Source organism: Myripristis murdjan, chromosome 15 (genome assembly GCF_902150065.1).
Source record: "Myripristis murdjan chromosome 15, fMyrMur1.1, whole genome shotgun sequence".
In the NCBI taxonomy this organism is placed as follows: domain Eukaryota; kingdom Metazoa; phylum Chordata; class Actinopteri; order Holocentriformes; family Holocentridae; genus Myripristis; species Myripristis murdjan.
The window spans coordinates 25,983,821-26,009,527 of record NC_043994.1 but is presented as its reverse complement, the minus strand read 5'-3'; the positions used below and the strand labels follow the sequence as shown (position 1 = coordinate 26,009,527).

At 41.4% G+C, this 25,707-nt stretch overlaps 1 protein-coding gene across 2 annotated transcripts; it reads left to right on the top strand.

The window, feature by feature from the left end:
- The first annotated feature begins 547 nt into the window (after window positions 1-547).
- Window positions 548-24,670, top strand: ret (ret proto-oncogene receptor tyrosine kinase). 2 transcript variants are annotated; one of them, XM_030071138.1, is made up of 20 exons: window positions 548-757; window positions 12,609-12,848; window positions 13,604-13,897; window positions 14,204-14,442; window positions 14,546-14,741; window positions 14,831-15,030; window positions 16,234-16,516; window positions 17,556-17,684; window positions 18,333-18,443; window positions 18,886-18,999; window positions 19,165-19,409; window positions 19,507-19,654; window positions 19,779-19,886; window positions 19,981-20,195; window positions 21,023-21,145; window positions 21,251-21,321; window positions 21,418-21,555; window positions 21,734-21,833; window positions 22,566-22,713; window positions 23,661-24,670. In XM_030071138.1, the coding sequence occupies exons 1-20, from the start codon at window positions 694-696 to the stop codon at window positions 23,816-23,818; spliced, it is 3,324 nt and encodes a 1,107-aa protein (XP_029926998.1). In that variant the 5' UTR covers window positions 548-693; the 3' UTR covers window positions 23,819-24,670. The 2 variants fall into 2 exon arrangements, with proteins under 2 accessions (XP_029926998.1, XP_029926999.1); XM_030071139.1 differs by lacking the exon at window positions 23,661-24,670 and having other exon boundaries at window positions 22,566-23,282.
- The last annotated feature ends 1,037 nt before the right edge of the window (window positions 24,671-25,707 follow it).

The following is a 25,707-nucleotide window of genomic DNA, read 5'->3' as shown; positions in this document are numbered from 1 at the left end:
AAGTAAACACCAATGATTCACCAGCAAGGGTTAATAATCACTCTGATCCTTTGTGAGTTTAAAATATGTTAATTTCAAAGCGATATGGACCAATTAATGATTGTGCGCGTGATAAAATTAAACAGCCAATGAGGCGGAGGAGGAAATGCTTAATTGCGATCTTTAAAATGATGCGATATTTTACTTTTTCCACTCAAAACAAGCATTGCGCATAATGTTGATGAGAAGTCTGAGCCGCTGATGAATTATATTCTTAAATTTCCTGCCGATGCGGTCCTGCTTGCGCTGCTCCGGAAGCGGCGGAAAATACACGGCAGCACATTATGTGGAAGTGAACCTCCTCCCCCTGTCCAGCCAACCAGCCAGTCAGCCCCAGCAGCGCTCCTGGAGCTGCACACACACACACACACACACATACACACACATACACACACACGCTTACACACACACGCACACACACACACACACACACACACACACACACACGCAGGCTGTCTATGGGACGCTCTCACTGAGGACTTCATTAAGCTGCCCGGAGCCGCGCTCACACACTGGTTTTATTCACTGAGCTCCTATACTTTATTTGTTTTTTTGCCTTTTTTTATATTTTTTAAATTCACCTGAAGGAACTTGTTTTTCTTTTTCCGTTACTGCATTTTTTCCTCCAGAAACTTTCACCTATGGTTCGCGAATATGGGTCCATGTTGTGGTTTCTCTCGAGGAAACATCGTTTTATTCCTGCTGCTGTGGTGTGAAGGTAAGGCTCATCCTCATCCTCCTTTTATTATCATCATCATTATGAGGCTACTTGAAAAGTAAAAGGGCATGAAATATAGGTGAAAACCTTTTTTTTTTTTTTTTTTTTTTTTTTTTTTTTCAAAACTGTTTTTCCGCTAATTTATTATTGCTTGGTTTGGAGTGAACACCACAGAGGATGGGGATAATCAGTAGAACTTAATCCGTTTACCTACATAAGGCTGCTAGTGAGATTTGGTTAATTAGTGAAAAGGAGTTTGGATGTATACTTCATGAGGTGATGTCTCTTTTTGCGGCATCTCTCATCTCACAGCATCAGTTGCCGTCAAAGTATTAATTTAAATCATCAACAGGGCCCGTCGCTAAATTAGAGGGTCAGTTTTCTTGTTATTATGAGCAGCTCGCACAGCGGGAAGCACAAACAGACGTGGTTCAGGAGATGCGCTCTGACTTCGGTGGTCACAAGATGCACGGCTCCCCTGCAAAACTGACCTCCGGGAGAAGAGAGCAGAGGAGGGCTGGGAAAAAGAAAGCGAGGGAGCTTTGTGATCCGCTCCGGTCCGCCAGTGATCCTCAGCTAGACAGCAATTGACAAAATGCACTGATGAAGTTGGCTGTGCCTGTTAAAGCCGCAGCATTTGGGAGGCTGGATGAGTTTTAAGGCTTTGCAAGTGACTTTTGAAACTGAGTTGATGTTTGCTGAAGAATTTGAAAGTATTCAGTATATATATATATGTGTGTGTTTGAGTGTATGTGTGTGTGGTATGTGTGCGTGTGTGTGCGTGTGTGCTGTCCACTGGTGCTATGCATGGTATGGCACATCGCCTCCTAGAGTAAAATGCATACAGCCATATATCATAATATTATAATCCCGTTCACAATCCACCAGCCCAACTGTACCAACACTCTCCTCCCATGCGGGCTATATTTAAAGTGCCTGTCATGGCTCAGGAGTGTGCAAATCGCAGTGTGCAGCCAGTATATGTGAAATGTGATGGTTGGACAAATATAGACCATTGTGTGGAATTCCTCGATTTGTTATGGGATTTAAATCCATGCCTAACAAAGGTTCCTCTCCCTCCTGCCATTAGGGGACTTGAAGTGCAAAAGTGAGATGAAGGCTTATCAGCGCGGAGTTTAGATGTGAAAAATGGGCCGTTAATGTTCAACCCAATGGTCAGTGATATTTTATGCCTCCCCCCCTCCCAAAAGTGAAGGTACCAATAAACTACGAGGCCTATGTAATCGCCCAAGGGAGCAGTTGCAAGCAGTGGTGTTAAGATGATTAATGAAATATTTAAAATGCCATAGTTGGATGTAATGTCCTCTGAATATTTTTCATTGTGACAGCCGTATTTAGTAAGACTGTGAATTTACCACGCTCTTTGGCTTCGTCTGGCTCTCAGTCCACAAGGGAGATGTGGTGTAAATCCACTATCAGTCATGTCCGTTGACCTGAGCCAGTGTTGCAGATATGGATGGTGTTTTTGCACAAAAGAGAAGTTGTACAGATTTACATCCCGGCTCTGCTCTGGGTGCTCTCACTCAAATCAGCCATTTACAGATGAATACAGGGTTCAGGTAGTTCAGTTTCGAATGTCAAGGACGTGATTGTAATTAGACAGGTGCTGAAATCTGCACCCAGCTCAAAATGAGGCGACCCACACCTGCCGGTTAGTTGCAACAAAAGACCAACACTTGTACACAGAGGAGAAGAACCGAACTGCAGGCAGGTGTGCAGCAGCTGCTCCTATCTCTGGGTAAACACGGTGTGTTTGTTTTCTTTAGGAAAATATCGCCTGTTATACAAGTGCACACACTGTTCAGATTGCAGGTTGGACCTGAACTCCCTCCTAAATGACAGATCAGGTTTATTCTCCTGCATGTAGATTCTGTTCCACGTTTTTCTGTCACTTTTGAAGGATGAGCTGTTGACGTCATGAACTCCAATGATGCTGAAACCCTCTCCTATTTGAAATGATTTATCTTCCTTATTATTTTATCAGTATGTCAATGGTTATCCTCTAATCATTTATTTAGCTCCGTTTGGATCATATGAATAGCCTCAGTTTATACCAATGTGAGCCAAATTATGAAAGGAGGTGCAAGGATCGCACTACTTTAATGAATTATTAAGCTGTTACAAATGCTGAATAGGTAATGGTTTTAATGGTTTCTTTGGGTAATTCCCATCTCATCATCATTGTTCCAGGTTACCAGGAACTAACAATCAGTTTAGTGTTTCCTGCTTAGGTAATCAAACAAAGGAATTGGCAATCAATCCCAATATAAGACATCATCAGCATTTTTAAATGTGGCTGGCTGAGAATTCAGTGTAGCCTACATGTGAGAAAAGAGGAGCGGTAAACTGGCAGCGGCAGGCCAGTTCAAGACATAAGTGAGAGCGGAAAACAGATTGGAAGCTGAAGAGCCTCTTAGCCTCTAATGTGAGATGTTGAGGGGCTGGGCGCACTCTGGCAAAACAAAGCACGAAAAAAAAAGGTCTCATAGTAATAATGTGGAAAAAAGAGAGATCAGGCACTGAAATCTGTTTGAAAGCCTTGATCCTGTTGGACTGCATGTTAAAATTTGAGCTCAATGCCTTTTGGCCTCATGGTCTTCATCAGGGTGTATGATGCTTTAATTAAATAAGTGAGAGTGGCTCTATTAATGACAATGTGGATGTTTTTTTTTTTTTTTTTACTATAAGGCGTGACTTGTTTGTTTAATTTTAATTTTTATTTAATTTTTAATTTTTGGTCTATTCAGTATTTCTAATAGGAGGCTGCCAAATTAGATCCCATGTTTGTAGACTATTTTAGAGAAGCTGTCAAATTCCATGAACTATTAGGGGCTTTCTTTCCACTTTTACAGACTTTATGTGTGCCACAAAGGCTCATAGAGCGCAGATTTACAGAGGTAAACACAAGGATTGAGTTTGAAACTCCCATGACACTTTTGGTGGCTGTTTTGTGGGAACACAGTACACCAAATCCAGCAAAAGCCTTTGTAAGAAAAAAAAAAAAAAATAACCAAGTCCTCTGATAGCATTACCATGTGTTCTGTCACCTCCATCAGAAAAGACAGATGCTTTTACGTGGAAGGATTGATCTGTTTATCTGCTGCCGTGACCTTGCTACTGTATCTTTGACCCTGCGCTGCCCTCTGCCCTTTGAAACCCGAACCAAGTGGTAATCTGCAGAGATGACCCCTCCATCCCAGAGGAGGAAGCCATGACGCTGTAGCCGGCCCTCCTCCTCCTCCTCCTCTTTGCATTAGAACAATCATTTTCATCAGCATCCTTTGCTTTTGAGAAGGACCAGACCAATAAATCTCATTTGATACATGCTGCTATTTGATTTAGCCCCTGATTACATTATATGATTTAGTTAAGCTAGTGTCTTGCGCTGCCATGGATACGATATAAATCTTGTCAGTTTTCCACTCATGCTGTCACTATGTCTCTTTTAGCATAATTGGAAAGCATCGCAATACAAGTTATTTGCTGGAGGGTTTGGCTTTAAGGCTTTATTTTCCAAACAGCGCTGCTTCTCTGGGCGTTTTGGGCAAGAAAAACGAAATTCTTCACGAGCTGTCAAACAAGGCGGATACCACTGAGAGCAAATCATTTGATTACACCTCATGCCATCAATAGCTGGCACAGTGAACACTGTGTTTCTGAGTTTTTATTTTATTTTTATCAAGTTTTCAAGATGATGGCTTACACTATAGACGTTCCAGATCACCACATGACTTCAGAAACATAGGGATTTTCCTCCTGTTAGGGCTGCATGATATGAGGAAAACATGCATTTATAGGTTAATGTTGTTGAACAATGTGATAAGAATATGATTTGTGATCAATAGAATAGATCAGAATCTTCTAATGTCTCTGATCCAGTATATTTCTAAAATACACCCATACAATAAGAGGCTTATGCCCTGTAATAAATGAAGCAATGAATAAACAAATGAATTAATAAATAGAGAGAAAAACAAATAGAGAGAGAAATAGTCTGACCAATCAGAGGGAGCCCTGGTTGTTCGGTGCCATGTGATTGGCCAGAATTTGAGGTTTGCATGTTTGTGAGTGAATGGCAGTATTTCTTACATCCAGAGTCACTTATTGTACTTATTCCTTTGCGATATGTTTATCTCAGACATTCCTTTATTTTATTTATTGTTTATTGTGACTACAGTAAATAAACAATCAACAGTCCATCCTTATAATCATCCTTACCAGACAGTCCCACCACCCAAACCCCGAAGAAAATGTGCCAACACAACAAACTCGAATAAAAAATAATATTTGTGGTGCGTTAAAGAAACAAGAAAGGCATAAACGCAGTGAAGCAGCAGTAAACATTTTCTTTTGTGCCAGTTGTTAACAAGATGCATCAATCCTCCAAGTTTCGTTAATGTTGGACCAGTGGTGTTGCAGTTACGGTGTTTTAAAGTTTGACACCCTGACCTTTAATTATAGCGCCCCCATCAGGCCACTTGTATTGTTTTAAATGCTGAAACACAGCAACCAAATGTATAATCCCTCCATGTTTACCCTAAATGGGCCCAGTGGTGTCTGAGATATCACTTTTTATTTCTGCACAGGCATTGCCTGATCTTGTTGTGAGTCCTGGGTCCAAACTCGAGTCTGAACTGTTGCTGCTACGGTTGCGGATGCTGCTACTACCTGTCAAAGCTCTGTCCCTGATCCTCTAGTCAGTTCAGGGTCACACTTCCCTCTCATGCATGGCTGGAATCTAATTTGCTGTGGTGGAAGGACAAGGAGACATTGATTGAAATTTTGCCCCCGGGGCATTTAGTCCTCTCGTTTCACATGGGTCTTGACAAGTTATTTTCCAGTCGCCCAGTGGTGCATGCTGTGTTTGACCCATCGTTTACAACAATGAACAAAACACAGACTAAGCTGAACTAATTTGAAGTCGCTATGTGTGTGGGTCTCTGTGTGTGTGGCAACTGCAAAAATACATGTAGGTGGAAGGATTAGGGTTATTATTTTGATTTTTTTTAATGTGACGTATGTAACATTTTTAAATATAAGCAATCCTCAGATTATTTGTGACACCATGGATTACTGTAAATAAATGTGGCCATGATAATGTTCAGATAGAGATAACAGCATGTTTTTCTCAAACTTAAAGTCACAATAAACTAATATTCCCATAAACGCTGTTGCTTCCTGGCATGAGGAGGATGCTGCAACACCTCGCCCCCTTCCCTGGCATCACAGTGTGTTTTTGCCTCCTCTCTCACTTTACTGAGGAGGATAACCGTGTTGGAAATTGTTTTTCCATCAGCCCTTCACCCCGTCCGCCCTTGCCATTTCCAGAAACTCTGAGAGTTTTAGCTCCATTTTCGCTGAAAGAACAGCATCCTCTCCCTGTTTCGTGCCACAAAGCAGTCTCCCTTTGTTCCATAAAGCACTCCAGCAGATTTTCTGTGAACATCTGATGTACAGAAATTAAAATGCAGTGCAGAGGCTGGCAGAGCCTGCCAGTGCTGGCAGACTCTCAGTGGTGTCTTGTTTGTTTACAAACGTCTCAAAAGTAATGCGGTAATGATTTGTTGATGCTAAAATGCTACATGCTGCACCATTCAGGTGCAACATGTAGCATTTTAGCATTTGGTATTCGAGTGAATCACCACCCAAGATTTGAATTCTTTCTCAGATTCAGTTCATCTTTAAAGGGGGTATTTGTGTTAGTGTGAGCTGCACCAATAAGACAGCAGAGACACCTGTCCTGTGGTTGTTTTGTATATTAAAACAAGAACTTTTTTTAATCAGCACATCTTTCCCTTCAATAACTGTTGATATCTATTGATGCACTAAAAAATACCTTTAACATTGATTAACGAGGGTCTTTTTGTGTTGTGTTGTGTTGTGTTGTGTTGTGGTTGCTGAATATTGAACTCAGGTTAAGCCTAATCAGTCGAATACTTGATTACACAACTTCAGCTTTTGACACAATTGTTATTTTAAGACTCAATAATTGATTACGTGCTATATTGACTAAAAAATGTTCAATAATCACCAAAAACATTAAATTAAAATCTATAATACACATAATACCCCCTTGTTAAAAATGATTATTGGTAAACATTTCAGTAGAAGCTGCCTGTGTCGCACTACTGACAGTCTCACAGACGGTGACGGTCTTTGCAGATTCTCAGTTTGGACCCAGTTTTCCCACAGCAGACTTTGAAAAAGACATACTGTTGGATACAATCCAAAAATAGTTGCTAATAACTTTACAGTGCAACTCATCCCTGAGCAAAGTAAATGAGGAGCAACTTAGACATCGTACTCTAGAAAGAATGAAACCTGCGGGTTAGAGCTGAAATACTAATGTGTCTGGTTCAGCAAGCTAATACCCTACTCACTGAAATGTATATGAGAGTGAACCTGTTGGCGTTTCACTGCTGCTGTGATGAGGATGAAGATGTTTTATCAAAGTGCTCTAATGATTACTGCGTCAAACTCGGGCTCCTGCTGCATGATGGGCCGTGTGTTAAATTTTTGATGTCGCTGCCATTCCCAGGGGAATTTTTAAACTGAATTTGTAGTTGCAGCTAACCCCTGAGGAGATGTTATATTAGATTTCTTGATGACGGATGTACATGGTTCATTGCATCTCAGCTCTTGTATTCTCTGAGGGCTAATTGGATTACATTATGGGATAATTGATTATTATGTTACGGCATGCATCACGGTAACCTGAGTAATCTACCTGGAGCCTAACTACCTTCTCCAAACTGAGCTCTTGCCAGAAAATAAAATATCATATTACTCTGATGAAAAGTTTGATGAACGTTACCATAACAGGAAATGAGTCTCTGCGCGTATTACGCCTTTTTGCGGGGAAACACAATCAAAGCGCTTCGGGGATTGAGACCATTACGATCAAGAATATATTTAAACTCAGTTCTGGATCCAGTACGATGTGATGAAGCAATCTTGCATATTGACAAAAGGAGAACCAAGAGGGAGAGATTTTAAAACATTATGATCAATAATAATGTTCATAAATAGAATTATGGCTCAATGTGCAGCCTTTTAGTTAATTGAACCACCAGGAGAGAATGATTCTGGTAACTGTTAGATCTTTGGGAGCAGAGTAATCACGACAGGTTTCAGAGTGATTATGATAGATTCATTGGAGTCACATGTGGCCGATGTGGGTGAAATGTGCCCTATTGCCACCGGCTCCAGCCACTTTGTAATAGATTTCGAATCATTTGGTCATAGGCTTGAGATTGTGGACTTTGATAGACCAGATTGCGGAGCTGGCTGTGAAATTAAATCCATAGATGGGATTTTTGTGTGACCACATTTTCGTGTGACCGTCGGGTCCGGATTAATGTGCAATGAGGAAGATTGCATGCATGTAACCCCTCTGGTTTTCTGCTGTCTTGCTCATCAGTGGAAAACAATCAGCATCACTGTTGATTAGCATGGATATTGATTGGTCTGCTGCCAGATACACGCCCTTCCAGTGGGTCGTTACAGAGGACAGATGCAGCGAATGTTGACCTTGGTGGGGAGGGCATTGGGACGTGCTCTCACCAAAGGGAGCCTATCCTCCAGTTAAGGAACAGGAAAGGTTACTGAGGGACTAAATCACACAGTGACTGGCCCAGGGTCACATGTTATGGCTTCCACCGCTGTTGAGGCGATGTCCAGTGAGGGACATTGGGGTGGGACGTGCGGATCCACCTCTTGTTTCTGCGTGCGACTTCCTCCGAGGTAGATTAGTAAGCCGTGAAGTGCTGCGCGGCTCACTCAAAGCATATGAGCTCATAGCTGGTAAATCTATCAGCCGATGCACGCGGTGAGCTAATTGAGTTCCTGTCTTTGTCTGGGACGGCTGAGAGGACGTCCCGCCCCGTCAGCTCTGGCCGGTCCTAGACATGCTCCGGCGGTCTGCAGGCATCAGGGGCAACAGCTTCAGATTTTGTGATGAGCTTCTGTCCTTTTTGTCTTTGCACAGTTAAAATTTACAGACACAAGTGGCATGTGCCTTAATTAACTCAAGGAGAGAATCATAAAAGCAACAAGCAAGAGCACAGACACGAGTCACGGGGTTGTTGCACTGTTTTTTTTCTGAAAACGATCAAGGATTATGTGAGGTTAAATTTTGTTATCTGTCGGTCGCAGCATGGACATGGTCTTCCCATTTAAACATGGTCACCATGATACTGTCTTTGTTTATGGTGTATCTTATTGGGTTTAAGTCCTTTTTTCACTCTGACCTGTTGAAAAAAAAAATGAAGTATCTGAAGGTTTGCTAAAAAAAAAAAAAAAAAAAGTAAAGTTTGCCTACAGCAGACTTGTAAGTTATGATGTGTCAAACCTGTTCCAAAAAAAAAAAAGCTTATCGACCATCTGCATGTCAAACTCTTCAAGAACCTATTGAATTTTACCCGAAACATAAATGTCATATTAAATTTGGATTGCATCTTAAATTTTTGACCCCATATCCTTACATGGTGCCGAGAGGTGAAATGGTGATATTGAGTATCTGCATTTTCATCATCCCTGTGCAGCATCTAGAGGCAAGAGGTAATGAGTCATGGTATGGAAAATCATCATGGCCTCGCAGAACAAAGACGCTATTTGAGTCCTGCTTGATCCATTCAATTAATTAGTTTTGATATAAACTGCTTACTTTCTGTTGGCTTCGGTCCTGGAAAGAAATTGAATTTTGAATGATATAAACGAATTGTGTTGCACGGGGTCCCACCCATCGCGGCTCCGAGCCAAGGCCGAGCTCTCCCTCCCGTGCATTCTGGTCCTGTTGATTAACACACCGGACCGTCTGCTTGGATTTGCTGTCATCTCTCTCCTTTTGATTTATTCCAGCCTCACATGTGAGATTATACTGCAGCATAAACGTGTGAATTTCACAATTTTTAGAACTCACAAAGTGCGGACGTGTTTTTCCAGCTTATTAAAAAATACAAATAAATCCAGGATCTTTAGCATCTAATCAAACAGGCGTTGACAGCAAGTAACATTTTATTATTTTTTTATTAGGATTTCATTGGGCCTCTGTGCTGCTGTTTTTCACTGTGACTGGTTTGGCTCTGGGTCAATGAGAGGAGAATGTCGCCCTCTAATGGTCATTACTGGTTTAGATGGAAGCATAAACCCAAAGTTATGTCTTATGTTTGAATACCTATTTGAAATATGAAACATCTTCTCACAAAACAGTATAATACTCTCATATATATGGCATATATTATACTTTTTGATTGTTCATTGCATTGATAGTTTTTACCTTCCAATTTGAAAATTTTGTGACTGAATCAAGTGTCAGGTTTACAAAAATGCCATTTTATCTTTAAAGTTATTTCCAGCAAAGTCAGGGTGCTGTGTTTTTTGTTTGTTTGTTTGTTTGTTTTTCTTCATAGAAAGTCACATTTAAGGTGTTTACCATGCTCTACATGTGTCTGTATTGAGCCAACCTTGCATGTTGTACACTGTCAGCACATTTTTCCATTTAAGTAAAGTGTGCAGCTGTGATCCTGAGAAACATGATAACAAACATTTAAAGAGATTTATACCAACTGTACATGTGTTCAGAACACAACAATGCTAAAATGCAATGGATATAATATTTCTTTTCATGTGGGATTGAACTGTTTAAGGAAAGAGTACATTAAGCCAAATGAAGCCATAATGTGGTTTTCATTTGCTGGTAATACTCGACTACATTTTTCAAATGCAAGCACGAAAGGCCCTGATTTGATGCTGTTAGATGTGGGGGAATGAATAAAGTCCATGCCTAAAATTTCAGTGGTTCCCTCAAGATGAATCGCGTCACCCCAGCAGGAAAGTGGAGGAATAAGCTCAGCCTCTGTGTTTGTTTTTGTCCCAGAAACACTTTTAATAAAAAGGGTTGTCGGTTCCCTCAGAGCATCTCCATCCTTCAGGAAGGCCAGTCACATTTTATCCATCAGTCCGTCCTCCTGTCATCCAAGCCCGGCGAAATTAAATCAATGTCTGAAACCAGAGCCAAGGCCTCAACTGCACCAACAGAAATAGAAAATCTAGTTTTGCTGTCTGCTAATGACATTAGTACGTTCCCTAAATGGTCGCCCACCATCGTCAAAGAGGACCATAACAGGGATATAATTACAGGCTGAACACTCACATCTCCATTTTCCTGTAAAACACACAGCCTGCTATAGGGTTTTATAGATCAACCTCCCCTACACACACACACACACACATCCCAGTCCACTATCACCCCCCCTCCTGCAGGTAATGATTCATTTCTTCTCCATATCATGTTATCCTTTGTAATTAAACTTCCCAAGGTGAGCACAAGGAGAATCGGAAACCACATCTTATTGACCATATGAGAAATTCATTAAAAGAGCTGCATAAGTGTCATTTGAGCCCACCTTTCAATTTCCGTTAACAGGAGAGATGAAAGATATATCAGGGAAGGAAAAAAAATGAATCTGTCATGTGCCATCCATGTGATCTTTTCGATTCAGTTGCTGCAATGACGTGATACCATGAAATATCCAGAGAGAAAATATCTGAAAATTGCTGTGATCCTGCACTTTAACCCCTTTAGTTTTATGATTTCCCCTTGTATTTCCCCTTAAGTGGCTTCAAAGTTAGAAAAAACTATAGACTATAGACTATAGTACAGACATAATATGCATCTGCTGGTTGAAACGCTTCACTGAAGCTGCGTCACACTTGTATTGAGTGGAAAATGCAAACCCAAGATGCCATTGTTTTATGGCTGCAGCATTACATGAACTATAAAATATCTACATGTCTTGTGCATCATTTTATATAAATTTCCCTTTAATTGAGCAGGACATGTTTGGCATCTATGGAAACCTTGTGAGCTCTGCTAGATTTTAAAATAAAGCTCTGTGGGTCTGAACAAAGCTCGGCCGTGCGGCGTGCTTTTTGATGAGGCCGGCAGAGTTGAAGAAAAAGGTCTCAGCAACAGTCAGCAGAAACATTTGGCCTCATACTCCAGTGATCACAATGGCTCATGTGGAAATAACACAGCTAAGTTCTCCTCTCTGATTCACTCAGCCGCCTGTTTCCAAAAGGCATCTGGTTACTCCGTGGCTGCGTTCACACAGCGGCTGAAAGAGATGCAGCTCAGATTTTTTTTTTTTCTCTCATATCTTGATCTTTTTGCCTTGACTGTTCACGGTCTTCTCTGTATGTGACTCGTATCTGACATCAGTGTGAGCAGATCTTTACCATGACTCCACATTTACAACAAGCATGCTGCTGAATATCAAAAAAAAAAAAAAAAAAAAAAAAAAAAAATCATTTGCACAGTGAATCATCCCAGTGAATAAAATAATGGTGCAGGCATTCATTTTCTTAAATTGTTTGCTGTGGTGGCAGTCCATCAGCTGTTCAGGTAAAAAAAAAAAAAAAAAAAAAAAAAAGGGCTTTGGTTGAAGCATCTTCCCATTTATCTATTAAATTTGCGACTTCCTGTGTCTTTATGATTGTTGCTACAATCCTCTTGTCTTGTTTGGTGTCTTGTTAGGTCTGCCACTGCTTACAATCAGTGAATAATGACGCTCTGATGTTGATTTAGGTGTGCTCAGTGGGAGAAAACCACATGAATTCAGTGTTCATACAGCCGTCACATCAGCAGGAATCGGATATCTGATTTAGGACCACATATGAAAGTGGCCTAAATCAGAACAGAAAATGTCAGCTTCAGTGTGTTTTTTGTTGTTTACACTGGTATAAAAAATTGAGTCTGTGTCACATTTGAGGAGAAAAATCAGATCTGGGCTGTGTGAACGTAGCTCATGTCCTCCTCCTCTCTTGGCAGGATCCACAGGGCTGTACTTCCCTCAGAATGAGTACACGGAGACGGTGTACGTGGGCCAGCCCGCGGGCACGCCCATCCTCCAGGTCCACGCCATGCTGGACAGCGAGTCCGAACGACCTCATTTCTACCTGTGCTGGCCAATCAGAATCCCCTCGTACAGCCAGTGGTTCCAGATGGACATCAACACGGGGATACTGTCCCTGAATAAAAGCCTGGAGGAGAGTGACTTCGCCTTGCTGCGTGAGTTGTACACAGAGGAGGGGAGTTCAATCAATCAATTAGTCAGTAACATTTATCTATTGGAAAATGTAGACAATTTTGCTGAACATAAATGTTTTTTTTTTCTCTATCAACCCCGTTCTTTTGTTAACATTTGAAATATTAATGGCCATTTAAGACATTTCCCAATAAAGTATTTCTGATACTGATTCTGTTATGATATGAAAATAGTTCCCCAAAATTAAGCCTCTAGACCTAAAACAGCAAGAGGCATGTAGGCAGTAAAAAAAGTGTGGTTGTCTGCTGTAAATTAACTGACAACAATAGAAATATCATCTTATGACTGAAAAATAGACGTAAAAGCTCAGGAGTTAGCCTACTTCTATATAATAAATCAACCATTTATTATCATTAACATTAACTGACCAAATTCTTAACAGCAATTAATCAATCACCAATTAATTAGTAACATTCCTAATGCAGACATTTTATTGTTAATGTGTACGTCTCATTTTGATGTTTCATGAATTTCATGCACTCGGTGCACTCTGTACATGAGAGTCCTTCATCTCCATGAGGTTTATGCTTTTTGCATACTAATACCACTTTGGCTTCAGGGTAATGGTTCATATTCAGTTGTCTGTCCTCAGGATGATAATGTAATTGCATAAAAGCAAAAAAAAAAAAAAAAAAAAAAAAAAAGCTCAGTCATCAAGGAGAGCGCCGTCCAAGATTAAAATGGCTCTTGTTCTTGCTTTGGCTTCTCGTCTCATCAGATAAGAAATCATGGCCTGTGAAGAAGTTAATCCTCAGTGCCATGGTGCTGCCCAAGCCCACCAGGAAGCTCCAGTGCATCGGCAAAAACTCACCGCGGCTCACCCTGTACTTTGTCAATGCCACGGTGCCGCAGTGTGCCCAGACAGACATGGAGGAGCTGTGCTTCCCACACAGAGACACCTCCAACCCCCACATCATGGAGAACAGGTTCCCAGGGGCCCTCCGGCAGCTCAGGCGTCTCACCAGACTGGGCATCTGCCCCAACTACACCATCTCCTACAGCGTGGAGTCAGGTGAGACACCCACATTTTAAACATGCATTGCAAATGTACTGCTATGTGCCATATCTTCATTTTTAGTCACTACCAAGGTAGCAACTACACTGTCAGAAATAGGGGTACAGTAGGAGTCCATTTCTGTCATTGATATTTATGTGAACCTTTTCCAGAGCCAAAAAGGTGTAAAAGGAACATATTTGTACCTTTAGTAGGCTTTAGTTTTTCTAAGTCTTTATTTGACGCACTCCACCACACCATATCCTGTTGTACTATCTATAATCCTGACCTGTGCCTGCTCTCTGCCGTCCCTCCTGCCTGCAGATACCCCGGCACCGTTTGCCGTAAACGAGAACACCACAGAGCTGGTGGTGACGGCTCCTTTGGACCGCGAGGAGAGTGAAATCTACAGGCTGCTGCTGGTTTGCACCGTCCTGACAGAAAAAATCGAAACTAAGCTCAGAACGTCGCTGGACGTCTTCGTCAACGACGAGGATGACAATGCACCGTATCTGAATGGCACAGACACAGTGGAGGTCGTCATCAGCTTCAATCGCTCCCAGGTGTGCACACTGTAATATTGGGATTGGAGTGTAATACATTTGTGCAGACTCTAATGTCATTATATTGGCATTCGGTTTGGTAACTTGCCCTGTCTTTCTCCAGGATGCCTCTTTTGCCACGTTGTCAGTCTATGACAGAGACTTGACTGCCATATATCCCAAAGACCAGATTCACAATAAATATGTGGGGACGATGCTCAACACTGACCCATGGATCAAGGACACATTCGACATAAAAGGCACCTTCAGGGAAAAGAAAGCCGCTTCCGGCAGCATTCGAGAGACGGTCCACGACTACCGTAAGTAATCCGGATGCTGCAGCAGGACGAACACATTAAACGACATGTCAGAATACTTCATTTTTCTCCTGGTTTGTCCTTGTTGCCAGAGCTTGTCCTGAAGAGGAACTTGTATGTGATGGAGAACCGCACCCTGCAGCTGGACTACCTGGTCAACGACACCACCTACCCCGGTCTGGAGGGCACAGTGTTGCTGCACTACAACATCACCGTCTTACCCGTCCCCATCCGCTTCACCAACATCACCTATCTCTTCACTCTGACGCGCAGGGCCTCTGTTTACGCACAGGTACGACTCACTGTTTTAGCACGCAAATCCATAACCCCTGCTCTGTTTCAGTGGCCTGGCGAGTCTCTTGTGCTTCACAAAACGTCCATTTTAATAAAAAAATACGAAGCGTGACAAGTGGCAGCTGCGACATTCTGGTTTCCACGCCCAAGGAGTGATTAACTATTATACTTTTATCAGGAGGTATACATCAATATGTACTCAAAGAATTCATCATATAACCAGCCACATAACTAATTAAACACCACAGATGACAGTTCATATTTGGCTGCAGTTTTCAATAATAAAAAGGTACAATTTATCCATATCCTGCAACCAAAATGAACAACTAAAGCTGGATGAACCCCAGGTATCAAAGGGCTTTACCCCTGCTGATTCTGTTTTAATAACTTGGGACATGGGAACTTTGAATTAAATTATTTTGAGTCATATTGCATATTTTATCTGTCTGCACATGTGTTATGCAGCAGGTTGTGTTTTAAGCTCCATTTATGCATTTTGAGTGCAATCTGTAGAGTATTGCAGTGTATTGTGATGCACATTTTATTGTCAGAATCAGAATCAGAATCAGACAACTTTATTTATCCCTTAGGGACAATTCGGTTTAGCGGCGTACCCAGACTATGCATAAAAAGAAGAAAAAGAGGAAACGGACAAAACAGAACCGTACCAGGCAGGGACAGTCAGTATAAATATAAATATGTTAAAAATAAATAAATACATGATAATAAATACAATAATAGCAGCAGTGATTTGTGTTGTATTGTGAGATGGGTGGTGCTCAGCCCTAATCTACAGCGGGTATGGCATTTTTAAAGATCTGAAAAAGTGGGGTGTGAAGCAAGAGTGAATTGTACTTTTCTCTTAGTGTTTGATGCAGCAAAATGCAAAATACCTGCCCTGAAATCACTGATTGTAGAGAGAGCAGTGTGACAATAATTTTCTGCCCTTAGAAACAGATGCAGCACTTAAGTAAAGGAAGTGTGTCATTAAATGTGATCGCAATGTGGAGGTGTGTCTAAAATTACCTACACATTTAAAATATGGAGTGTTCAGTCTGTAAATTTGTCATTTGTGTCAACAATGATCTCAGGTTTCCTCGTGTCTTTTAAAAGTATCATAACTTGTCGTTGTTTGCTGCCATCAGTGTATCAAATGTAATGAATATCTCATTCTGGCATCTCTTGTTACATCTCCTCTCAGGTCGGTCGGATCTGTGTGGAAAACTGCCTGAAGTTCGACGGCTTCGGTGTCACGTACCGGCTCGAGGTGGCCGATAAGAACGTGTCCGCCGAGCTGCAGTCCTGCTACGCAGCCATCAGCATCACCCAGAGCCCCACGGACATGTGGGGGCTGCTGTACGTGAACGACACCGAGGCGCTCCGCCGGCCGCAGTGCCAGGACCTGCAGTACGTCGTCATCGCCCAGGAGGAGCACAAGCAGCTGCAGGCCAGCACTCAGATCCTCATCGTGCTCGACGGGGAGGGTAAGACTTCTCCAAACACGCAGACATTGTGAAGTTCATATTTCCAGGTCACAGTATGAAATGGAAGCATGGAAGTACTTGTTTCTCACCTGATATCGAACAGAAAGCCTTTATTGTCATGAGACAAGAAATTAGGAGCGCTACCCCTGAACAGTGCAATAAATAAGACAATTAAAGACAAATACAAGCACACATCCAATAGATAAGAAACCAAAATAAATACAATAAAAGGATGGATATTGCACTTAAAAATGCTGTGTGTTGCATTTAAAATGTGAATCAGAAGTGAGAAGTAGCTCAGCAGATGATGGTATATTCAAGTTTTTCTGTATTATAGGTGGGTTTTTTTTTTCCTGGTTTGTGTTTTGGAGTAAATCCACACACTTGTCTGCATCCGTTGTGTAAATTATTTTTGTTGAAGTCTTCACAATAAAGTTAAAGCTGCATGTGGAGACTTTGCACACCGGTGGTCCAAAGTGACAGCAAGAGGTGGCAGTTTGGTAGAAATTTGAACTTGAATGTGCAAAGATCATGTAACATGACATGTGTGAGCTGCGTACAGAAGCTCTCGTGTTTACCAATCCGGTTTGTCAAAGATCAAAGGTTAGCGAGTCCAGTTTTCTCTAGACAGAGGATTCACTCACATTTTGCTTCGATTGATAATTTTGAGTAGATTGGAGAAGATTTCCAGCATTTGTCCGTAAGCAGCAACATAATTTCATTTGGGCAAATCACTGCGGCAAAGAGAGTAAATCTACAGCACTGTGCAACCTCATTTTGTAATGTATACTTAAAAGACTAGTAAAAAGTTTTATATGCAAATTTTTCCTCCATGTGTCTTTAGATTATAGCGTATCTATAAATAAACTCCACTACAGGAGGACATTTGCCCAGGACTCTTTTCAATAAACCCTTGTTTCCACCGCTGTCTAAAGTTTGTGCTGTGCATGTTTCTGCCATTACTCTGTGTGTGTGTGTGTTTGTGTGTGTGTGTGTGTGTGTGTGTGTGTGTGTGTGTGTGTGTGTGTGTGTGAAGCAGACAAGGCCAGTCAGGAGAACCAGCACTTCCTGTCCTGTGCGGAGAGCAGACAGAGAGGAGACTGTGAGGCCGTGCAGGGCCTGGGGGCGACGACGGGACGATGCCAGTGGAGGCAGGGCACCGAGAAAGGTACGGCTCTGCGCTTTGAGCTCAGTGTTTTTAAAGGCGCTGCATTTGAACACCAACAGATCCACACTGGTTATGAGACGGTCTAATTACTCTAAATGAACAATACTATCACTAAGAAGACCGGCAGACTGTACCGTGCCTTTCACGTTGTGGCACAGGGTCGGATTTCACTCAAAATCTGGTGCGTTACTCTATCGCACCGACCGTCCAGATCGAACAGAGCTAAAGCTTTCAGGGAGTCTTTGAATGGAGCATGACACATTCAAAGGATCGGCTGAAATACTGGAAAAATGGATAAAAAAATCACTTAAAATGTGTTTCAGAAAAGTTAAAGAGAAATTTTGTGACAGGAAGCAACACAGTTCATTGGAAATGTAGGATAAGAGGTTACCAATCAACCGTGGTCTTATTTGAATATGATAATTATACCAAGTTATCACAGTTAATATTACAGAGATATACTGATGAATGAAAGGCTCCATTGAGAATTTCTAAACACAGTATTTCTGGCTAACATCATGTCAGGGCAACAAAAATACAAAGTTAGTGTTTAGGTTGAGTTTACTAGCAAGTAAAGAACCTACGTGCGCAGTGCTGGTGTGTTTTTCTCCCACTGAGCTTCATCTCTCCTCGTTTGTCTTATTCCAGGAATATCGGAGAATTACTCGACCTGCTCTCCTGACCTCCGCACATGTCCTGATGGGTTTTGTGACGCAGTGGAGAGCAAAGACATGCTGATCTGCCCTCAGGACTGCACGAGTAAGAAACACAGATTTACACTTAGGGATTTCTGCTTGTATACATTGTAGACATTGAACATTTAAAAAACACTCCTGGAGATGTGTTCATATGAAAGAAATCATAAAAGCATGAACATTTTGATTGTTATGATCTGTACGTGCAAAGTCACGTACAGAAAAGAGCCAGCACCAACATAAAGTAATGACTGTTTTTCTTTATTTTTTTGCAGACATGTCCCACTAATACACACTATGGCTTTAGCATCTTGGCACATTAATAAAGAATAATATTCATTACTTTATTTCCAAGTGTTGGCCCTTTTCAATAGAAGCTTGGATCGACTTTGGCTACCATTTTTTCTCTTTATGTTGATTGAGATTCGACTCAAGCACATCCCTCTTATCTTACATCCTCTTACATTCGGTTTGTGTCCGTGTTTCATTTTTTTTCCCCTCTGAAGCGGAAAATGTTATCGGAGGCCATGAGAAAGGCTTGATGTTTGGCATCAAGGCCGGCTACGGGACCTGTTACTGCTACTCTGAGAAATGCTTCTGCGAGAAGGACAATGTTGAAGGTGAGTCGTCATAAATCACACAAACTTCCCGCAAGTAAAACAAAATGCTGTCTGGATGTCCTGCCGCTCCACGTCACCTTTTAAGAAAAAAAAAAATGAACCAGGAATGGGTTGTGACTTTACTGAAAAATGGCAAAATTCTGCACTTTGTTCCGTCTCATCCAGACGCGATATGCGATGACATGTGCAAGACCATCATCGCCACGGCTCTGCTCCTCTCCTTCATCATCTCCATCCTCCTGTCCTCATACTTCATCCACCGGTACCACAAGAACTCCCCCAAGCCCCCGATAGCCTCAGCTGAGATGACTTTCCGCCGTCCGGCCCAGGCTTATCCCATCAGCTTCCCCGCCAACAACGTGCGCCGTGGATCGCAGGAGTCCATCGAGACCGACACCTTCAAAATACCCGTGAGCAGCCTCAGCTCCAGCTGTGAAACCCTTTTCTCTTGGTATTGCATCCTGAACCGAATGAGAAGTCAGACTTGATGTTGTATTGTTTTAACAGGAGGACCCTAAGTGGGAATTTCCCCGTAAAAACCTGGTACTCGGCAAAACTTTAGGAGAAGGAGAGTTTGGAAAAGTCGTCAAGGCGACGGCGTTCAGGCTGAAAGGAAAGGCCGGTTACACCACAGTGGCTGTGAAAATGCTTAAAGGTAAGACGGGCCAGACAAAGAGCAGACGGGCCTGCCAGGAAGTAAATGTGATATATGTGGAGTGAAATGTCTGAAGAGATGAATGGTTTCGTCGTTTCAATTCCCTCTTTCTTTTCCGTGACAGAAAACGCCTCGCACAGTGAGCTGCGTGACCTGCTGTCAGAATTCACTTTACTGAAGCAAGTCAACCATCCGCACGTCATAAAGATGTATGGAGCGTGCAGCCAGGACGGTAAGGCCTCGTGCTCTCTCTCCCTCTCGCCATCACCCTGTGCCGACATGTGTGCCGCACATGTAGTCTGAAAGGCCTGCATCTCTCTGAATAGGTCCATTGTATCTGATTGTGGAGTATGCCAAGTTTGGATCCCTGCGCAACTTCCTGCGCGAAAGCCGTAAGGTGGGACCGAGCTACATGGGCAGGGACGCCAACCGCAACTCCAGCTACCTGGAGAACCCGGACGACAGGGCGCTCACCATGGGCGACCTCATCTCCTTTGCGTGGCAGATCTCCAGGGGAATGCAGTACCTGGCCGAAATGAAGGTATTTGACCAGCGAACGAATCTTGTTTTTTTGATTTTAGTAGAATTTACAGAAGTAAAAGTACAGACCTCGTCACAAAATAGATAAGTACAGAAAATACTGTGCAAAAGCACTTTTGATACACTGTCAGAAACACGGGTAGGAGTCCCCCGAGGTTCAATCTACACAAATTTACCCCCTATAGGGATAATTATTGGACCACAAGGTAATTATGTGAACCTTTCTCAGAGCCAAAAAGGAACATATATGTAGTGTTTCCTCTAAATGTTAAGGTACAATATCAGGAGACAGCGTTTGTTAGCCCAAAGACAATGAATGACTAAATAAATAACTGAATGATTGAATTACTATATAAATAAATACCTAAATAATTAAATAAATTAGGTAAAATTTTAAGTTAAGGAAGATTTTAACTTGTGGGTTACGGTTGAGTAGCCGTGAAATGAAATGAGTTTTGTAGTTTGTGGATATGAAAAACAGCTGATACAAATCTCGAGTCAATATTATATAGGAACAAGACCGGTACAAATAAGTACCCGATGTACTTATTACTGTTGTACCCCTAAAGGTCCAATTATGTGCTTTATTTTCTCAAAGTGCATTTTACTCTTGTTTTTGCTTTAAACTGAGACAGACTAAATACAGCTTGACCTCCTTTCAAAAACATGGTTATTTATCCATAACTTTGCATCTATAAAAATGAAATTTAATACAAACTCGCCTTTTTTAATTTGACCTTTGTTGGAACCGTATTCACAAGCGAGCCCAGTGTGAAAAGGATAAGCAAATCGTGAGGAAAAGATGAACTGACCGTTTTCGTCCCACAGCTTGTTCACAGAGACCTAGCAGCAAGAAATGTCCTGGTGGCCGAGGGGCGGAAGATGAAGATCTCGGACTTTGGCCTTTCCCGAGACGTGTATGAAGAGGACTCGTATGTGAAGAGGAGCAAGGTAAAGACGGCAGAAAAGCTTTTTTTTTTTTTTTTTTAACTCATTTTACATGTTTCTCAAATGAAAATGAGCCAAAAACCCCATCATCCTGCCATTCTCTTTCAGGGCCGTATACCTGTTAAGTGGATGGCAATCGAGTCCTTGTTTGATCACATTTACACAACACAAAGTGACGTGTAAGTACCATCATCATGAACAAAAATATAGCAAATGGTTCATGGTTTATTTAAATATTCTTATGGGCTGCTATGTCTTTTTCTGTGCTCTGCCAGGTGGTCGTTTGGTGTGCTGCTGTGGGAGATAGTGACACTGGGAGGAAATCCGTACCCAGGCATCGCTCCTGAACGCCTCTTTAACCTCCTCAAGACCGGCTACAGGATGGAGAAACCAGAGAACTGCTCCGAGGAAATGTGAGCCCTAGACTCCGTTACCCTGTTACCTCTATTCGTTTCCACCGAGAGCCATAACTCCCCGCTTCACCACATTTATTTAGACGCTCATTCGTGGAAAATGACTCTGCCGGGAGAGCTCATGTGATACTTTATTTCACCCAATGGCACGTTTTTTTTTTTTTTTTATTCTCCATAGGTATAATCTCATGCTTCGATGCTGGAAACAAGAAGCAGACAAGAGGCCCACATTCTCAGACATCAGCAAAGAACTGGAAAAGATGATGGTGAAAAGTCGGGTATGATCAACCAATATATTATACACTGCATTCAGAAAGAAATGACAGGAAACTATCAGTCTGCCTCATTTCGTGCACTTGTGAGTCATACATAATAGCTCCAAAATCACTGGAGAAAACTTGAGAAAACAATGATGCACGTCGCCGCTGAGAATTTAACTATTAAGAGAAGGGAAAATTAATCTCTCCAAATGCTGCATTCCCGTGCTGTTTACAGTCCCACATGCACGAAATGCTGTTTACAACACATGCCGTGAAGTCTAATTCAGGCTTCACATGGCTGATCATTGCTTCTGTGCAGCATCTATCACTCCCCTCCTTCACAGCCACTTTACATACCATAATTAGTGTTTCAAGAGCAATCCTGAAATGTGGCCTCGGGCAGTGTAATCACAGAGCGTGCCAGTCAGGCTCTTGTTGTTGCACTGAGGCTAAATATAGAGGCTTTAAGGTCAGAGCAATGCAAATGCCTCTGAGTGCAGGAGGCGAGTTTTTCAGATTTGGCAAAAGCAGATTCATTAACAAAAAAAAAAAAAGAAAAAGAAAAAAGAAAAGAAAAGAAAAAGCAAAGTCAAGGAGATGAATGTGTTGAGCAGGAATGTTTTGCACACCCTTTGCACGGTGTCGGTGCACGTTGTAAGCCTGAGCATGACCATCCTTAGCATTAGTGTGCTTGCAGTGACAGCTCTGCCCGGTGATTAGCCTAATCAGATGTTCATCTCCTCCTGTCAGGATTACCTGGACCTGGCGGCGTCCACGCCAGCCGACGCCCTGCTGTACGACGACGCCCTCTCTGAAGAGGACACACCACTAGTGGACTGTAATAACGCCCCTCTCCCTCGAACCCTCCCCTCCACATGGATTGAAAACAAGCTCTATGGTAGAATTTCCCATGCATTTACTAGATTTTAGAAAGCAGGACACACAAGCTCTCTTTTTTGGCAAAGTTGTGATTGGCTTTCTGTAGTCAAGTGTGTGTGACTGTGATCTAGGCATGCCTTTTTTTCCTGATAGTGCTGACATATCTCCCATTTCACCGTAAATGAGAGACTCAGTGAAAAAAGATCTTGTGTCTTGACTTTTATTTTTTATTCGGACCTGCTTCTAATGTACATGACCGCTGACCAAAAAATGCCACATTTTGTAAATATTAAATCTCCCAGTCATTCTATAATTTATAAGGCATTTCTCATCCTTCACGCTACACCATCGTTTTATTTGTACATAGTTCATTTTTTTCCCATTCCATCACATTGCCATTCCATATTTGTTTTTGCATAGGAAGACACTTGTATGTAACATTTGAAACAGGTCCTCGCTGAACCAATCATTCATTGTGGTTTGAATTCCAGATTGTCTTAAATTTGCTGAATTTCTAATGTATAGTAGCTATTAATCTATATTGATTCCACAATGCTGAACAGAAAACAGTAAGGCTTTTCAACTTAACTCTTGCTGAAAAGTTAAAAAAAAAAAAAAAAAAAAAAAAAAAAAAAAAAAAGACATCCATTTGATGATCTACCAAAAGTATTAGCAATAAGTTATAAATTAAAAAGGGAAGTTAAATCCTGGCCTAACATTTTAGTAGGTCACTCTGATGGGGCATAAGCTAAATTGCAACACTGATACGCCACAATAATTTATCATTTATTGCATTTATATTCTGCTTTATGCATAGCAGGCGGTTACTTTGCGCTTTGGTCTCATCTGCACGGAGGGATTTTGCTTTGGAAATGATCGAGTAGAGAGTTTGACTTGAGAGCCTTACTGTCTGCACGCTGTTTATCTTTCACTGAGTGCAGAAAAATGATATGTTCTCATTTTTAGGCATGTCATACCCGAACTGGCCTGAGAAGAGCCCGGTACCGCTCAACAGACATGATGCCACTAATCCAGTCTTTACAAGATATGCCAATGATAGTGTTTATGCAAACTGGATGGCTTTGCCTTCACCCGCAAAAGCTGTGGACAAGCTCGATAGCTAAAGACAAAACAGCACTGTAGAAAAGATCACCAATCGGTAGATGTGTATATTTCTATAAAACTGTACATATACAATCTGATGCTAAAGTTGGTTCCCTTTTATTTCTGTTGCACGGGTATTCAAAGTTTTAAACTGGGATGGTTTTGTGCTGCAAAACGGCTGGAATAACCTAGACCACGCTTCACGCAGCTCCTCGGTATGTTAATCATTACCTCAAGGTCATGTTGGCCAAACTGTATCATTGCATGACTATTGTACCAGATTGTATGTCAGTGTCAATGTCTTTCAAGTGCCTGTGCCGCTTCAACAATAGCCTCCAATTATTAATGTATGACTGTGAAGATCTTGTTCCAGCCCAGGAATTAAAGGGGACGTCTTTACCATCACCTGTTGTAGACTTCTGGGATTGAGTGGACAAAAAGGAGAACGCTGAACTTGTTCTGAAAATGTAAAGTTTCTACTTGAGAGGATCGTGTTCTTCAGAGTAAACTCACCCCTGTTGTGTTCCCCCCATCCCACAGAATTATGTTTCAGACTGTTCTTGCCAAAGAAAATAATTCAGACATGTTCAGTAAGTCTTTTTTTTCTCTTTGTTGGTTTAGTATTATTTTTTTACATGGAAAAATATCAACTAGTGAGTGCTATGCTCCCGTGTAAGGACATGCGTCTTCACGTAGATTGTGGCCGTGTCCTGTGTCAAAACTCTCGTTCACTTTTTTGATTCACTGTAATGGCAATCTTTGTGGGGAAAAAGAGAAAAAAAAGTATGATTATGTAAACTAATGAGTGTTATCACTGTTATGTTGTTGTTATTTGATTATGTTCAAGTTAATAATAAACATTAAAAATGTGCCGTATGTTATCCCGGGTCATGTGTCTCGTCGAGATCCAAGATCCATAAAAGTGTCAAACCAAACTGAACTGAGCTGTTTACTGATTTTTTATTTATTTATTTATTTTTTGGGGGGTTCATAACAATATTATATTTATATTTTTATGCTCAGTTTCAGTTTGCCTCCAGTCACAATTTTCAGAAATAATTTATTTTTCAGCTATTATAAACCGTTTAATTTTGTTTCTTAATAGTCAGCGCCAAAGTAGCTATTTCATATGTATAACAGTGTTTATTAATACACTGTTGGAAAATTACATCAGCAGAGGCATGTGGGCCTACTTTGTGTTAAACCTGATGGCTAATTTGGGCTTTATCCATTTTTAAATCCTCCTTTAATCTGCTCCACTCTTGGTTTTGTATTTAAGCAAAGATTTAACACAGAAAAGAAGTGGTGATCATTTGTATTTTGGCTTTTAGAGGCAGATATTACAGGTTCAGGGTGATTTCAGTCTCTTGTTAACTTTGAGCGTAAAGAATTCAGAGCTAAACTGGATTAGGAATTATTGTTGAAAAACTGAGAAAACTGGACAAAGATAATGACCCAAACTGCCCTGTGATGATTTCACCAGGATGTCCTCATGTCCTCCACCCAGTGCATGCTGGGACGAGATCCATCAGCCAGATGCTGAGTTAGGAGGCTTGTTTCTCCACTGTGAGTTGGTGTGAGTGCTGCATGGAAATTCAGTGCCAGAGTGTCTGTCTGATACACAAACCCAACACATTCATGATTAAAATTAAAGCTTATTAGATTTTAACTTATATAACTCTACACAAAACATATTTGGGAATTTCAGATCATGGCGAGAAGTACAGTGTTGAAGAAGGAAGCTATTTTTTGGCATTGAATATTACTGTAACAACATCAGACACCCTCACATTTATGCAAGGAGAGGGCAGGGGAAAAAAAATATAGTCCTAGAAAAAAATAACTGATGTGAAAAAGGTAGGAAGAAATAATCTCCAAGGGTCATAAAATCTCCTGACAAAGTGATTTA